The 16085-nt window shown below is 46.8% G+C and overlaps 3 protein-coding genes across 7 annotated transcripts in view; 1 reads left to right on the forward strand and 2 right to left on the reverse strand.

Moving 5' to 3' along the window:
* The window catches only part of LOC103131146 (GON-4-like protein), a 4822-nt gene extending 3487 nt beyond the window's left edge, over nucleotides 1–1335 (reverse strand). The window contains exons 1-2 of one of the 2 annotated variants that reach the window (XM_016666426.1): nucleotides 1179–1335; nucleotides 927–1040 (exon numbers count right to left, since the gene is read on the reverse strand). The gene's annotated coding sequence lies outside the window, so the exon portion shown is untranslated. The remainder of the gene's footprint in view (nucleotides 1–926; nucleotides 1041–1178) is intronic. The other variant, XM_007542729.2, reaches the window with a different exon arrangement.
* A 1563-nt stretch (nucleotides 1336–2898) lies between these two features.
* On the reverse strand, nucleotides 2899–9840 carry tmem79b (transmembrane protein 79b). Of its 2 annotated transcripts, none has more exons than XM_016666425.1 (5): nucleotides 9012–9840; nucleotides 4009–4481; nucleotides 3739–3933; nucleotides 3428–3659; nucleotides 2899–3318 (listed from the first exon to the last, which is right to left on the reverse strand). In XM_016666425.1, the coding sequence occupies exons 2-5, from the start codon at nucleotides 4472–4474 to the stop codon at nucleotides 3114–3116; spliced, it is 1098 nt and encodes a 365-aa protein (XP_016521911.1). In that variant the 5' UTR covers nucleotides 4475–4481; nucleotides 9012–9840; the 3' UTR covers nucleotides 2899–3113. The 2 variants fall into 2 exon arrangements, with proteins under 2 accessions (XP_016521911.1, XP_007542779.1); XM_007542717.2 differs by having other exon boundaries at nucleotides 4009–4476; nucleotides 8996–9840.
* A 372-nt stretch (nucleotides 9841–10212) lies between these two features.
* Nucleotides 10213–16085, forward strand: part of arhgef2b (rho/rac guanine nucleotide exchange factor (GEF) 2b) — a 17082-nt gene continuing 11209 nt past the window's right edge. Inside the window, exons 1-7 of one of the 3 annotated variants that reach the window (XM_016666424.1) lie at nucleotides 10213–10953; nucleotides 13774–13924; nucleotides 14919–14986; nucleotides 15073–15136; nucleotides 15211–15343; nucleotides 15561–15664; nucleotides 15744–15887. In XM_016666424.1, coding sequence (XP_016521910.1) covers nucleotides 10894–10953; nucleotides 13774–13924; nucleotides 14919–14986; nucleotides 15073–15136; nucleotides 15211–15343; nucleotides 15561–15664; nucleotides 15744–15887 — 724 coding nt within the window. In that variant the 5' untranslated portion in view covers nucleotides 10213–10893. Of the gene's footprint in view, nucleotides 10954–13552; nucleotides 13585–13773; nucleotides 13925–14918; nucleotides 14987–15072; nucleotides 15137–15210; nucleotides 15344–15560; nucleotides 15665–15743; nucleotides 15888–16085 lie in introns of those variants that run through there. The other 2 variants (XM_007542719.2, XM_016666423.1) reach the window with 2 other exon arrangements.

The raw sequence follows: 16085 nt of genomic DNA on the forward strand, positions 1-16085 counted from the left end.
CCGTTCTGTCCCTGGTTCTGTCACTGGTCCTGTCCCAATACCGAACCCTGATGTGACTTTGACTGAGTCTACACTTCATAGGGGGCATAGGGAGCTGAGCACCGGGCCTGAGTGGGAGCGCGATGGACAAGTTTTGAGAAGAAAGACATGAAGTCCTGCTTTCAGAATAAAAATGTGTGCTCTTGGATTATGGCAGGAAGATTCCCCCATAGTGATTACTTTATGTGAGTAAATGAGGCAGCACTGGATGAAACTGTAGAACCAGATCTGGATGGTTCTGATCCAGCTGAGCTTTCTGGGTTTTTATAAATCTTAACTTCATCACCAATCAATTTATTGGTATTGATATTGTCTGTTTAACAGTCATTTTATTGTATTTTGTATTGAATTTCTAATCATTGTGTGCTTAGCCGTGTCACTTATCTTTAAGCTCTTTTATCATTTTTTTTGTTGTTGTTTGTTTTGTTTTGTTTTTCTTTACGATGTTCAGCACAAAGTACAGATCCCTTTCAGGCTGTTTCGGTTCAGTTCGTGCCAGTTAAGTTGAATCCGGTGTTCAGGGTTGATTGGTCCTGGTATAAATGAGAACGGAGGATATTTATCTCTGCCGACACATTTTACCGCGCTGTTTCCATCCCAGAACCGTTTAATGATTTAACTCCAGGTTTTCAGCCAGATCTTTTTCAACATCACCCTCAGAAGACAAACTACATATTTGTTGTTGTTTTGATCCCGGCTTCACTGCAGCCATCCAAACTCACTGGAGCAGAAACACCAGAGCTAATATGGCTAAGCTAACGTGCAACGGGTTGCCCACTGAGCATGCGCTGGACGTGTTTCGTTTGGCGACACCATAACAATTAAAATATATGACTCGAACCGGACCCACTGAGCCCGAACTGGGCCGACAGTCGAACAAAACTCACTGCGTAACAGAGCTCCTCAGCTTCGGTTACTCCGTCATGTTAGCTTCTTCTTCATTAGTAAATAGGAAATACAGTTGGGGAACATTACCTCCATCTATCGGCTAGAAGACAGAACTGCAGGTACAAATAAAGGAAAACAAAAAACATTTAAAACGTTTGAATCTGATTGATTTTCCACATTACCATCTTCTGTTCAGATTTTTGCAACTGAAAAACCACTACGGATCATAACTGGAACAATCTCTTCCTCACCTAATCAGCTTAATCATCCGTTAGATACCTGGTTGGTCCAGATGTTCCTATCAGAACCCTTCAGTACCAGACTGCAGCTTCACTACTGGTTCAGAGAGGTTCTGGAGTAGAATCCTTCAGCAGATGAAGCTGCTGAACTTAGTAAGTGCTCCTGGTTCAGTTTTCTGCCCCACCTCCTGATGACGTCACATCTGGCTGTAGCTAACAGGATGTTTGTGTCCTCAGCTTCCTGCAGGGTCCATTTCCTCAGAAGTTGCCATATTTGAATGGGTCGGTTCTCCAGAAACACTCATATTGTCTCGGATCAGGCAGAAACAAGTAGGAACCTTCAAAGCCAATCAGCCACTGAAACGTCAGCACAGAACCCTTTGGGCCAGAACCAGAACCTGGGTCCAGACCCAAACCAAAACCAGCTGGAATCTGACTGATTGAACAATCTGAAGGTCTCACCTGTTGGGCGTCTGTCACCAACTCACCTGCTGCCCATTTCTGACAACCCATGAAGTCCGGATAGAACCGGGTTCTCCCCTCCTTAACAATTGGAGGGAAGATAGAAACCAGCAGTTTCCTGTTTATCTCCAGTCTTGTATGCCAGCTTTTAGCTTTTTAGCTTTTAGTTTTTGTAACCTCAGAGTCTTAACGACTTGAGGAGTTTAGCTTTTTAGCTTTAGCCTTTTAGCTTTTATGCAGGAGGAAATATATTATTTTTGATTGGTTTATTATACTTGTTGGCTATACCTACAGGTTCTTTATGATTAATCAAAAATACATTATGCAGCCCATGTAGAGGTGGGCGGATCAATCCTAATATCAATACCAACGCTGGTATTGACATTTAACAATACTCAATACTCAGCTTCTTTTCTCTCCTGCCTGCATGGACTGCTGCACACAAAGCTTCATCACACATGGCTGTCTGTAAGAGCAGCGCTGCTCCACCCTCCATTGTCTGTTGTTGCACCGTCACGTGACTCAGCGGCGCAAGCCAGACGGGAGAATGCATTCTTTCTTTCTTTATACTTTATTTAAATTTCTCTTATGCTTCTACTGAAGGAAAGAAATTCCTTATTCTTTTTATTTTCTTGTATTGTTCAACTTGGAAAAAAAAGAATAAGTTTGAAAATGTTTACAGTGTTTGTTGTGGTTTGTCAGCCCTGAAGCATTTTCTTGTCACATACAATGTTTGGCAAAATTCTATCCAAGGTCTTTTGGATCTATGAAGCTTAAATAAGAAAAAGTATCGGTATTGGTATTGATATTGGCAATACTGCCCTGCATTTCCTTGGTCAGATCGATACCAAAACTTCCAGTATCGCCATGTCGATCTTTTACCGTTATTCAAAATGTTAATTATCAAGTAGATTCTTATCATTATTACTAGGAAACTGAAGCTTCTCCAGATTCAGAGGAAATCTCCTGGACCAAACTGAGCTGCTGTTGGACCCGGCCGGTGTCAGAGGCTGGGTCTCCAGGATCCAGAATCGTCTCTGCTCTGGTTGAGCTGGACTGCAGCATGGAAACAAGTAGATCTACTGGAGTTCACAGGGAACCTGCTGGTTTCTTCTACTGCTCTCCTATCGTCTCTCTATAGCCGTCTTCTGCTCTGGATGTGCCAGCTGGAAGTTTCAGCTACTAGAAGGGTTTTTTCTCTCTACTGTCGCCCCCTGCTGGTCAGTATGACGGCTTCCTGTAACAAACTGAACTGAGCTATAACGGGAAGTGAGTTTGATGCTTTTATTGTGAAACCTTTGATGAATTTTATACAAACCTAAACTATGAGCACAGTTGGCTGATAAAAATTTATTCAATGAAAGTCCATATTTACAAAATAGAAAGTTGTGTCCTTCCTACAAAATAAAAGAACTGATAAACTAAAAGAGGTGGGCGGAGCTTCCAGTTTCTACAGTCCATAAACATAAGAGAAAGGCTCAGGTATCATCCCCAGAACCTCTGTTTGCCTGTGGGCGGAGGCAACGGCTCGTCCGGCGGCGGTGCAGCGCCGAACACCGACCCCGCCGACTCCACCGTGAAGATGAAGTAGAAGTTGGCCGCCATCATGACGAGGCTGGGCAGGAAGGACAGGCCGAAGCCGAAACCGCGGAGGCTGCTGCCAAATGCTGCCGCCAGCCAATACGCCAACCTGGAGGAGCAAAAAAAAAAACAACAACTTTGACCTTTGACCTTCTGGCGTACCGCCTAGAATCACTGTTGACCTTTGGTTCTGAGGCAGTTGCCATGGCGACACTCACCGGCCGAAGGCGAAGACAATGGTCAGCAGTGGGACGAGCTTCAGCTGCTCCTGGCTCAGGTACATTGCCATGACAACCAGCTGCAGGAAGTAGATCAGGAAGAGGGAGGTGGAGTCAGAGATGAAGCGTCGGTGGACGGAGACTTCCTGAAGCTCCGCCTCCTTGATGACATCATCAACAACCGGCTGAGTGGATCCAGAGTGTAGCCTGCTGACGCCCAGGACCAGCCAACCTGGGTGGGAGGGGGCGACAGGTGAGACAGGTGAGAGACAGACAGGTAAGTCCCAGGTTATCTCTTCTCTCCGTCTCACCGAGGATGACGGGTGCGGCGGCGAACACAGAGCAGCGCAGAGTGTAGACCAGCCTGAGGGGGGCGCCGTCCAGCAGGGGGGCATCGAACGGTAGGAAGACGTACCCCCCCCACACCAGGAGCGGGAAGAGCAGTGCTGATGTCATCAAGGACACCCCTAGCTTCAGTGCATCTCTGCCTGAACATCCCCCTTTACCTGGACACACAGGTGAGACAGACAGGTGAGTGCTAAGCCCTGCCCACCTGGAGCAGAGGTCTCAGGTAAACTCACAAGTGGAAGGGGGCGTGTCCTCGGGGAAGTCAAACTGGTAGCCATGTTGGTTGTAGTCCACTTGGCGAGGGCTCAGGAAGGGGCTCCTCTCAGATTCCATTTCCCAGAATGCCTCTGTGTCTCTGGAGGCGGCGGGGGAGGGGAGGACGGTGACGGCCGGGCTGAACACCTGAGCAGCTTTCTCTGGAAGCCGGTTCTCCTCCAGGCGGCCCCGCTCCTCACCTATAAGCCCCGCCCTCTCCATCCTGCGGCCACGCTCGCTCTCCGTCCAGCTGGACGCGTCTGACCTTGTAATGACCCCATCTGTTTGTCCCCCCGTCCCCGTCTCTCTGTCCTCTGGCCACTGCAGGGTCCCAGGCTCCAACATGGCCGCAGGCTTGTCTGCGTCTCGCTTTGCGTCCGTCCCACCACCGCTCTCTGTCAGGACTGCTTTAAGGAACGGATCATTGCTCAGAGACATGTCCATATCTGAGGACAGAGAGAGGACAGTTGGACCCTGGTGGGACACTCAGTTGGTCCATCAGACACCAGCCGGCATTCAGAGGTCATGTGACCTTAATGGAGGTCACCTGATGATCTGGAGGACGGATTGTTCAGGTGAGACCGTGTCTGAATGTCTCACAGTAACAATCTGATGCAGAGGCATCTGGTTCTCCTGGTTCTGGGTCTGATTGGGTCAACATCAGGGCCAGGAAAATTTAAACATTTTACACAATCACTTTATTATTATTTTTTTAAGTCAAAAGTCCAAAGAGGAACCTTTGAATTGTGTTTCTGGTACAGCAGTAAATCTGACACACATCAGCTAGCAGCAGTGATGAAGCGGCTTTTCTCAGTTAATTTATGCTTTAAACTGATCTGATGCTAGAAAAGGCTACTGTTGTGCTAAAAGCAGTTAGCCTATGTATGCTAGCATAAAACGGCATAGACAAAATGTAGCTAATGCTAACGTCAGCGTCCACATTTGTAGAGAAATTGTGGAAAGATGAACTTTGCTCCAATCTGATGAAGAACCTGAAGATTAAAATCTAGAGATATCTCTGCTGCTCAACTGATGGATATTTATTAAATAATTTTGCTGCAAAGATGGTTTTTAAATTAAAAATCTTGTTGATTTTGTAGGTATATATTTTTTGATCAAAAATGTGATTAAATATTAAATATTTCTGGTTAAATATCAAACTGGTTCCATAGCCAGTAGAATCCGGAGCTCAGATTAATTTATGGGATGGAGAAGAAACTGATTTCTAGAAAATCCAGGAGGCCCAAATTTGTCAGATTTGTTTTCAACATTTTTAAAGTGTCTATATGGATCCACACCAGACAGTGTTAATTTAACTCTTTTTGGAGAGCTGGTACCCTAACTCAAATTAAGTGTCAAATACCAATTCTGCGGGAGTTAGTCATTTAACACTAAGCAACACTAACTCGGTGTTAGAGCTTAATATCAACTCTCCCAGAGTATTTTTTTAAACTTCATAAGAGTTATTTGTAATCAATATTAAATAGGTATTTACTGTTTTGAACTTAGGGTAGGGATAGGCTAACCCTACATCGAGCCATGTCTACCATACAGGTTGGCCTAAACTGAAAATAATAGTAATATAAACCATCTCAAAAAAAAAAATACTTACGAAGCGTAGTGAACAACTCAGACATGTGGAAAGAAAATTGTTCTGAAATGACTTGGCTTGGTGGAAACCTGTGACTATGGGGGCGGAGTCAGTCAATTAACTCCTTTAGTATGTGGAGAAATAAAAATGTAATAATCAAATATATTCGTTTTTGTGAGTTTTGCATATTTTGAATATTGTAATCACACCTTTTGAATATCAAGTATGATGCTTCATATTGCTAAATTATGCATTCTCAGTTTGAAATGTTTCAGCTAAGGATAAGATGAATAACCTTGTTTGCATGCAACAGTTAGATAAGGAGCACAAATTATGCTAGAACAGGATGTAGCCGTACAGAATGTACCAAGAAGCAGAAGTGTCTGGTGGAAAGGTGTAACATCTAGTATGTAAAGGAAAACATTACTCCTTAAATGATTAGCAGCCAAGAGCGGAGCGTTTTATGCAGGAGAAGATTTGACAGATATAGTCTGTGTGAATGGGAATAACTGGTGAGGTTTGCAATGTCTTGGGGTGCGAGGATGAGAGATAAAAGTATGAAGGATGAGAAATGTATGGGGTTAAAGGTTGTCTTGTTAGTGATTTTACATTCTGGTTTGTGCCTAATTTTTGTGTCTTGCCTGAAATATCTAAGAGCAGGTAGAGACGTGTTTTTGAAGCGATGGTTAATTGAGTCTCTCAAGTGTTATAGCTGCTGTAAGAGTTCAGAGTTAGGAAGTCAGGAGTTATTGATTCCATTATATGACCTTCAGATTTGATACGGGAACACTTTGTTTTGACACTTGATTTTAACTACCAGTAATATACACTCCAGAGATGCATAAACAGAATGTGACTCTATTAGAGTAAAATTAACTCTGCTTTTGGACAGAGTCTCTAACACCAAAACATTTAACACTTTTGAATTTGCTTTTTCTGCACTCATTTATGGATTATTCTTAGTGTGATGGCGAGCCACACAGGATAAGGATCCAGACATCATCATAATATTATCATAATATTGCAAGTTATTTAATAATAGTAACTTTAACAGTGTCACTCCACTTATAACATTGAACTGAAGTGGAGATTGTTTGATGGTTACAACAGCACAAAAAAACTTAAGTAATTTTTGGGTGTTTTTGTGTGTTGCATTATTCTCTGGAAAACTCTAAGTAGGATTTTAGAGCCCCCCCTCCCTGCCCCAAACTCCAGGTTCTGCGTTACAGCCCTGTGTTTGCTGTCAGAGTATATATATAGAGATAGATATTACTAATATTATAATACATTTATATATATTACTAAATAATATATTTTAAAAATTATGACTAGTTTTTTGCTTTGTAAAATACTCATCATACATCAATATCTAAATATTTTATTCCGAATCAATTGTTTTCCCCACTAAGAATATTTAAATATGCTGAACCATGTATCAATCCAATTCAAAAATACTTAAAAACATAAATTTCCTTGTAAAAGTAGCTATGATAGCGGTTTGAATAATCCTGAAAATATGTTTAATATTTAGCGAGTTATGATTAATGAAATGCGCTGATACGTCATTGCGCCTACATTGGATAGCAGCCACATAGGCTCACCCGCTAGAAGGAAACAAACGCACCTAGCACAACACTTTCATTCTATTGGCTGAGAGGTTGCTAGGCGACTCTGCCAAAAGGCAGTTCCATGTTTCGTAAGCGAGCAGTCAGAGCAGAGACTGTCAGCTGGAGAAGTTTTGAGTACAAGCGTTACAAGTTTTGAGAAGACAGACAGAAATTCTGCTTTCAATATAAAAATGTAAGCAAAAGTATTAAAAGTTTTGAGAACAAAAGACACGAAATCCTGCTTTCAGACTGCATATGTGTGCTCTTGGATTATGGCAGAAAAATTCCCCCATACTCCTGCGGCTTCACAACTCAGATGGCTGTACAGATTTGTGACACTTATCTTAATATTAATGATCATAACGGCGTTTAGTTGCACAACTTTACGGATTCGTTCATTTATGGCTGTTTTCACGTTTATTGTGTTGTTCATATATTAGTCTTGATGTTTGTAGTTTTCTGGAGCGCAACGCGAAGCTCGACGTCATTCACAGCAAACATTTTAACTTGATATTAAAGACACAGCGGGACGGATCATCCGGGAAATGATGGACCTGGAAGGCCTGGCTAAAAGTAAACGGTTGTCAGTCAAATTCTGGGGCTTATTTCAAAACCCAAATGAGTAACTTCACGTTCAAAAACGAGTCCAAAAAAGCGCAACCCGCGACAGAAAAAACAGGCCCGAAGCCGCTCATAGTAACAGGACTGTTATTTTTTTTATAGTTTGAACAGAAACTCAAAATAGTTCCTGTTTTTCCAGCAACAAACTGCGCATTGCTCATGTTGCTGTCGCTCTGATGGGTCACTCGACACGTAGAGGAAATAAAATTAAATTACAAAAGAAAATAGTCACGCAAAGTGATTTCGATAAGTAACTGTAATCTGATTACTGGATTTTAAATAGCAAAGCGATTACTCCCCAGCCAGCATAGGTGGGACCCATGTGGGGGAAAGGAGGGCTGATATATGGGTCCCATATGGGTTTGTCCGCGGGTTCCACGATGGCCCCACATGGGTTTGCCCGTGTAGGGCCAGAGCCCACATGGGGCCTACACGGGCCCTAAATGGACAAACCCATGTGGGCCACCACCATATAGGGCCCATGTGGGCTCTGGCCCTACACGGGCAAACCCATGTGGGGCCATCGTGGAACCCGCGGACAAACCCATATGGGACCCATATGGTCTGCCCTCCTTTTCCCCACATGGGGCCCACCTAGGCATGCTGGCTGGGTCATTACTGAAAAAAGTAACGAGTAATCGCTACTTTGTTACTTGTAACACTTTCTAAGGCGTTCATTTGTAACACGTCACTAACGTCACTGTCTGTATTCTCTAATGTTGGTTTAAAGCTCTGATGATCTTCCAGTTGGATAAATGTGTTTATTTTAGATAAAACCCAACAGAACATTCACGGTCTCTGATCTGAGGAACCTCCAACCTGCTGCTGAATGGAGAGAATTAACTGGTTAGACCCTCCAGAACCAGTCCAGAACCAGTCGGTACCAGAATGATTGATCACATCTGCCAGCAGCGGGTTTCACTGGATCCGGATCAACGGGATCCAACTGGGTTTTTATTTTGTTTTCTCTGAATATTTCATCAAAAACAAACAGAACCTTTTGGACCTCCGGAACCACCCGAGTCCACATAAACAGGAAGCATGTTTGCAGTTTGACGTCACTGTGGTTCAGGTCCACCTGGAACTACCTACGTCACGGACGAATACCGAACCTGCTGACGGAGAAAAAAAACTGAAGGGTCTGACCTTGGTTCTGGTCCGGTTCTGGTCCGGTTCTGGCTCGACGGGTCTGGTTCTGGACTCGGCCTCTTCTTCTTCTGTTGTTGTGATACTTTGCGGAAGTTCAGCCCAGGTGAGGGCAGGACAGGTGAATTAAAGGGGAGGTCCTTTTAAAGGGAACGCATCACAAAATTAAAATTCGGCCGGCAGATAAGGCAACTTTGGAACCGGAAGTAGAACCAGGAGGCGGAATCAGCGGACCGCAATCGGAGGAGTTCTGCTGAGAAATATGAGATGAAGAATTTTAATTCTCACTGACAATGAACCAGAATAACTTTATTTAATTATTTACTTTTTATTTATTTTATTTTGGCCTTGATTCTTGGAGCACCGACTTCACATCATCAATGGTCCAGAACGCTGCTGCTGGAGTTCTGAATAAAACCAGGGAGATGGAGACACCATCCGGTTCTACACCACCCACTTCTACCCCTCCCAGTTCTACCCCACCCAATTCTACATCACCTATTCTACCCCTCCCAGTTCTACCCCACCCAATTCTACACCACCCGGTTCTACCCCACCCAATTCTACACCACCAGTCGGTTACATATGCTAAGGTTTCGGCGCCTTTAAGCCATCTGGGTTAGCTCAAATGATGATGTCATGGCTTTGTGAGCGTCTGATTGGTTTAGGTAGAACACAGGAGGCTCACCTGCGGAGGTAAAGCAGTGAATCAGAGTCTTCCTCATTTTGTTGTATAAGAGAATATTGTAATAAAGACATGAGTCAAATCTGTTGATAGATGATGAATTATGGGACGACCTGTGGAAAAGCAGCCAGAGAAATTAACAGGAAATTTCACCTGTCTCTAGTTTTGTAAAGTGCTGATCAACTAGATATTCTTATCCAAGATATCCAGCTATGAAAGTCGACTATAACTGAATGGAAACAGTCAAGTGATGGAAATACATCTGCTAATACTGATCTTTCTGACGGGAGGGGGCGCTGTGTTGAAATCCAACAATTTTACAAAATGGGTTGTTAAAATTTAATTTAATTTAATTTCCCTTTGGAATCAATAAAAGTATTTTAGTATATTTGTTCCAACTAATTTCTGTTGTATATCACTATTTTTCATGCTTTGCATATTATTTATGTTTTCAATGAATGTATGTAAAATTTTGTAAATATTCAAAATAAAAAGTTAATCATAAAGTTGAACCGCAGTTCGCGTTGCTGCCGGAAGGCGGCGTCTCCTGTGCGTTTTGTGTGATGGCGGGTTGTCATGGTGACAGCGGCAGTGGCCGTCATTGATCCAGATCTGCGGTGATCAGTTATTGTTTATCTCGTGGTTCCGCTGCAGCTCCGTCATTTCTTTGTGTCTGAGGGGAGCCGGTGGAGGTTCGGGTTGTTTACCGGCGCTGCTCGCTGGGCTTCGGGGCGGGCGGGGTCGGATCCTTCACTTCCACGTCACTCGGTTGTCTGTTGTCCATGCCTCTGTCGGAGGGCGGAGCTAATCGATCCGGAGCGGAGACCGTTTGATCATCAGTCACGTGACTTCTAGTGACGCTCTGACTGGCTGATGTGGGTCATGTGACTTAGTGACACGTTGTCATAGAGACTAACCCCACCCAAAACGTCGACTGCGCTGTTCCAGCTCCAGAAACGAGTGCTCTCCTAGATGTGTCGGTAGGCGGGGCCTAAGCTACGAGCAGGGACGGGATTAGCCGAATGCGGCGGCAGCGGGCTGCGCTCTGATTGGTCAGAAGTACAGAAAAGATCTGTCTGTCAGACTCAAGCCCCGCCCCCTACACAGACGGCGGAGCGCTCCGGACCGGGACCAGAACCTCCGGACTTTGTGGCTTAGAGTGAGAGAGAGTGACCCGGATCGTCGGAACCAATCGGAACCGATTTGCGGCTCGATGTCCCGGCTGCTGGAGAGCCGGAGGGAGAAGGACCGGATGAAGGAGAGCAGCCTGAAGGTGAGTCGCAACCCCGGAACCCGCCGAACCCCGCCGCGCGCGACCACCCACACTTTAATTATACACTCTTTATTATGGGTCGAACCGAACCGAGCAGACCGGTTCCTGGTCCCGGTCCGAGTCTGCCTGGTTCCGCTCGGATCTGACCGGGTACATCTGGAAAACACGGACCGAACCGCTGGTTTCGTTACGTCGGCGGAATGACTTAGTGAGCGGGCCAGGGTTCGAGTCAGGGCCCGGTTCTGGGTCCAGTTTAAAGGGAAACGCAGCAGGAAAGTTCGGAGATCAGAAACGGGAAACAGATTTTTTTTTTCTTTCCGCTAACTCAAACGAGCACGCGCGTTTCTTCTACTGCGCGTGAACAGGGTGCGTGCTTGCGTGGGTCACAGCGTGTGCGAGAAGCGTGGGCCGGTACCGAAGCAGTTCGGTGAGTTCGGACTTTTTAAAGGAGGCAGCGTGGCCGCTTTGTCCTGCAGGAGGAAGCGGGGTGGGGGGGAGGGGAGGATGCGCGCGCCGCGTGTGTTGGGGCGCGCGCGTGGCAGTGTCTCATACAGGAAGAGATGGGAAGGTCTGACCTCTGACCCACAAACCCAAACAACCTGAAGGAAAATCCGATCAGTTCCAGAACCAGGACCGGTTCTGATCAGCAGAACGGAGGTCCCAGAACCTCTGAAGAATTCTTTGAGGGTTCTTCAGAGGTTCCATGTTTGTGATCAGAACCGTTGCTCTTCTTCTGGGTCGGGTTGGTGCGGCTGAGCTGTGAAGCACGGTGGAGGTGTCATGGTGGTGGGGACGTGGTCACTGGTTTAACTGGGAATGCTGCTTCAAGGACAGTGGGAGTTTTTAGTTTTTAGTCCAAAATCTTTCAGAAGAATCTGAGCTGAGTTCTGATTGGTCGCTGAAGCGGCGCTTAGTGTTCTTCATCCCAATGAAGATGAGGCAGAGCGGGTGTTCTCACGCCTACGCCTCGCTGAAGCATCCTGGCCGTTGCCATGGTTACCTGCAGGCTGCAGCAGCCCTGTGTGCCCACTCACTCCACTGCTCAAATATTGATCAAAGCTTGGTGATAAGACAGCCATACGAAGGATTTATTATCGATTTATGATCTATAATCTCAGCCACTTAATGAAAGCAGCAGAGCTGATCTGAAGTGGCTCTGCTGATGAAACCTGCAGGTTGACTCACCTGGAGCTGCAGGTTGCTCCAGTCTCAGCTGTTTGATTGGAACCAAAACAGCAACATTTGTTGCTGTTGCTGCTTTTCTCTTTCTGAGTCAAACCAACCCAACCCTCTGAGCATCTGTTCACCTCTGTGCCTGTGGGGGCGCTGTGAGATCTGGTGGATCTGGTATCCATGGCATTGGAACAACTATCTCATCTTAAGTGGAGTTAGTTGGAGATTTCAGGGTCAAAGGTCAAACATCGGGTCTGTGGTGGGAGAAGAAGATGGTTGCTGGGTGCTTCAGCAACATGCTAACAGTGTTAGCTCTGCTGCTGGGGCTGCAGCATCACGACCAGAGTTGCTGGTTGCTCTGCGTCTCGTCACTATGCGTTTCGTCGTGCTGCATCTCGCTGTGTCTTGCTCGTGTCTCATTGTGCTGCGTTAATCTGCGGCTCGCTGGCTCCCTCTACTGGCTGGGAGCACTAGGGATGTGATTGGCTGTTACCACAATACCTGAACTAGAGGATTCCAGAACTTTATCACCTTGCAGACTTCAGCGGTCACATGACCTGGAACCACCTGGCTCCTCCTGACTCTCTCTCTCTGCTCTAAACCCAACTTGCTCGCCCTCCCTCCCCCTCTCTCCAACAGAGCTCCCTTTCTTCCTCTTCATCACTGAACTCTTTATTTATCCATCAGCTGATCACTGACTGTCACTGAGCGCCGCTTCTGCCCTGAGCCGGTTCCAACAGAACCGGTATGATCCATATGGACCCAGCTTAACCCAGTCTGACTCGGTCAGAACCAGTTAGAACCAGTTTAACAAAGTCAGAGCCAGTCTGAACAGCTCACCAGAACAGAACCGTTTTCTTCCAGCCATTTGGGGTGCTGTTGGTGAAATGCATCCTGGGAGTTTTGAATCCAGCTGAGGATTAGAGAGGGTTAATGATGCATGCAGGTGGGCGGTGCCAGTTTAAGGACCCCCCCATCTGAACACAAAGGTTACAACCAGAACCAGGACCTGGGCTGCTGTCTGGACTCGGCGCCTTTACACATCTCTGATGTAATCCTGCGGCCGGTTCTGATGAATAAAGATGGACTTCCTGTTCCTCTTCCTGTTGAGAGAAACAGAACAGAGGAAAGCAGAAGTTCCCATAGCGATACAGTGACAGCGCTCTGACCCAGTTCTGATCCAGTTTGGTACCGCTCTGACCCGGTTTCCCTCAGAACAAAACACTGAACAGTGAGAGCTCAGGTGTTTCCAGCCTTCACCCCCCTAGTCTCCAGGTATTTGTTCCACCCTCTGCTTTCTTCCCTCACCTACAGTTCACCTGTTGGTGAACTGGTTCTACTGGTTTCACTTGTTCCAATGATTTTAGTAGTATCACTGGTTTCACTGGTTCCAATGGTTTTAATAGTATCTCACTGGTTTTAAGAGCATCACAGCCAAGGAGGCGCTCAGCTGCCCAGGTAAACTCAGCTGGTTTCACTGGTTCCAATGGTTTTAACTGGTTCCAGTTGTTCCACTGGTTTCACTAGTTCTACTGATTCCCTTGGTTTTATTGGTTCCACTGGTTCCAAATGTTTCTGTAGTTCTACTGGTTTCACTACTTCTACTGGTTCCAATGGTTCCAATGGTTTAATTGGTTTCCTGTCCAGATCAAGGAGAAGGAGCGGCTGAAGGAGACAAGAGAGCGGGAGGCGCGCTCCAGCAGCGGCCACCTGTTCACCTCGCTCAGCGTATCGGCCACTACGCTCTGCTCCTCCTGCAACAAGAGCATCACAGCCAAGGAGGCGCTCAGCTGCCCAGGTAAACTCAGCTGCCCAGGTAAACTCAGGTAACTGTGTGACCACCAGGAACAGTTGAACCTGATTTTGATTCGGTAATCTAACTGCCCCCAACCCCCAGTTCAGAAAAATGTCCTCACTGTCCACAAGAACCTCAACTTGTGGGTGGAGGTGGTGGAGTTGGTTCTCTCTATGCACTGTGGGCCAGTACACACTCAGCCATTTTGTTGTTCAGTAATGACATCAGTTTTTCCACTGATGATGTCATTACTGCACCGAAATATACACACAGCTGTTATACTTCTGCTAAAGTGTGTGTCTGTGTTTTGGTTTTTCTCACGTTGTAAGACCCATTTTTCTGTTGTGAGGACCCACTGCTCCTTATGGGCCCCAAAGCCTGGGACCCATAAGGAGAGCTACTGTTCTAGGGTCAGAGGTCAGGATTAGGACTGAGGTGTGAGTTGAGTCAATGCAAAGTCCTTATGAAGATAGAAAGGTGTGTGTCCATAGTGCATAGAGAGGACCAACTTCACTTTCAGAATCAGAATTTAATGCACGACATTTAAAAAACAGAACCTGTCACAGAAACACAGAACAACTGGGATGTTAAGAATAAATAGATGAATAAATAAAGGGGTAAATGTGTAGTTTGCACCCCCTAAAGTCCACGATCAGCTCCTTCGACTTGGAGGTGTTCAAACGGAGGTTGTTCTCCGTTCTCCACTTTGTAGTCGGTTTCCAGAGAGAGGCCCCCGATCTCTATGATGGTATCATTGGGTGGGTGGGGAGTAGGGCCTTGTGGAGAGCCGGTGCTGGTGCTCAGTGCTGAGGACAGGTAGGGACCGGTCCAGGTCTCGGAACACCAAGTAGGGAAATGGACCAGGTCTATGTGGCAGCAATGTCTCACCTGGCTACAGTGTTGCACAGGTGAACCTGACCAGCCTATGTCATCACTACTGTGATTCCTGCAAAGCCAATCGGAGAGCAGATACTGAGCAGACTCTTTTCTTTCCCAGGATGCAACGTCACCATCCACAACCGCTGCAGGGACAGCGTGGCGAGCTGCGCTAAGATGAAGCAGAGGGTAACACCTGTCTACCAGAACACCCGTCTATCTGACCACCTGTGTCTGACCACCTGTCTGTCTGTCTGTCTGTCTTTGTCCCACAGCAACAGAAGCTGACGTTAGTCAGAAACAATTCGGCTCTACAGAACGTCGCTCTGCGGACCAAAAGTGAGTCCATCTGTCTGCCTCCACCTGTCTGTCTCTGCCCACCCTACATCCTCTTCCTCTGTGCTCATCCTCAGCTCCGATGATGAAGGAGCGTCCGAGCTCAGCTATCTACCCCTCAGACACTCTGCGACAGTCTCTGCTGGGATCCAGGCGGGTTCGGTCCGGCCTGACGCTCGCCAAGAGCGTCTCCACCAATAACATTGCAGGGTGAGTAAAAACCAAGATCTGATTGGCTGCTGGGAAACACGCCCAACTGCTAACAGGTAGCGCCTCCACTTCCTGTTCTGTTCCTAACGCTGTGGTTAAAAGCTAGCAGGTGATTGATTGGACCTGCAGGTGTGATCATTTGCACCACTGCTGAGTCCAGAGACGGGTTCAGAGTCCTGAGCTACAGTTTCAGCTGCTCTGTCTCTCTGTGTCCCAGGGGGACAGAGGAGTCCGTCGGTCTCCGTAGGATTCTGTCCCAGTCCACCGAGTCGCTGAACTTCCGCAACAGAACTCTGTCCATGGAGTCCCTGACCGACGACGGTGCGTTGAGCTTCCTTGACGGTCCGCTAGCGGCAGCGGGGAGTGCTGCGTCTGATAACGACAGGCTGTGTTGTAACAGGCGAGTGGTGGTGGAGCCCCCTGCTGGAGGAGCTGCAGGCGGAGGGCGGCTGCGTCCAGGCCGACAGCTGGAGCATGGCGGTGGACTCCACGTTCCTGCAGACGCAACACAAAGACGTCATCAAGCAGCAGGACGTCATCTATGGTACGATGCAAGCCGCAGCCACCAGGGGGAGTCGCCGAGGCACACAACCACCGGACTGAGCAGAACCAGAACCAAATAAATGGAATAAACTTTACATGTTGCCTCCACCCTCCTGCCTCCACCCTTCTGTCTCAACCTCTCCACCTCTGTCTCCACCCATCTGCCTCCACCTCTCTGCCTCCACCTCTCTGTCTCCAC

The sequence above is a fragment of the Poecilia formosa genome, unplaced genomic scaffold (assembly GCF_000485575.1).
Source record: "Poecilia formosa unplaced genomic scaffold, Poecilia_formosa-5.1.2 Scaffold723, whole genome shotgun sequence".
In the NCBI taxonomy this organism is placed as follows: Eukaryota; Metazoa; Chordata; class Actinopteri; order Cyprinodontiformes; family Poeciliidae; genus Poecilia; species Poecilia formosa.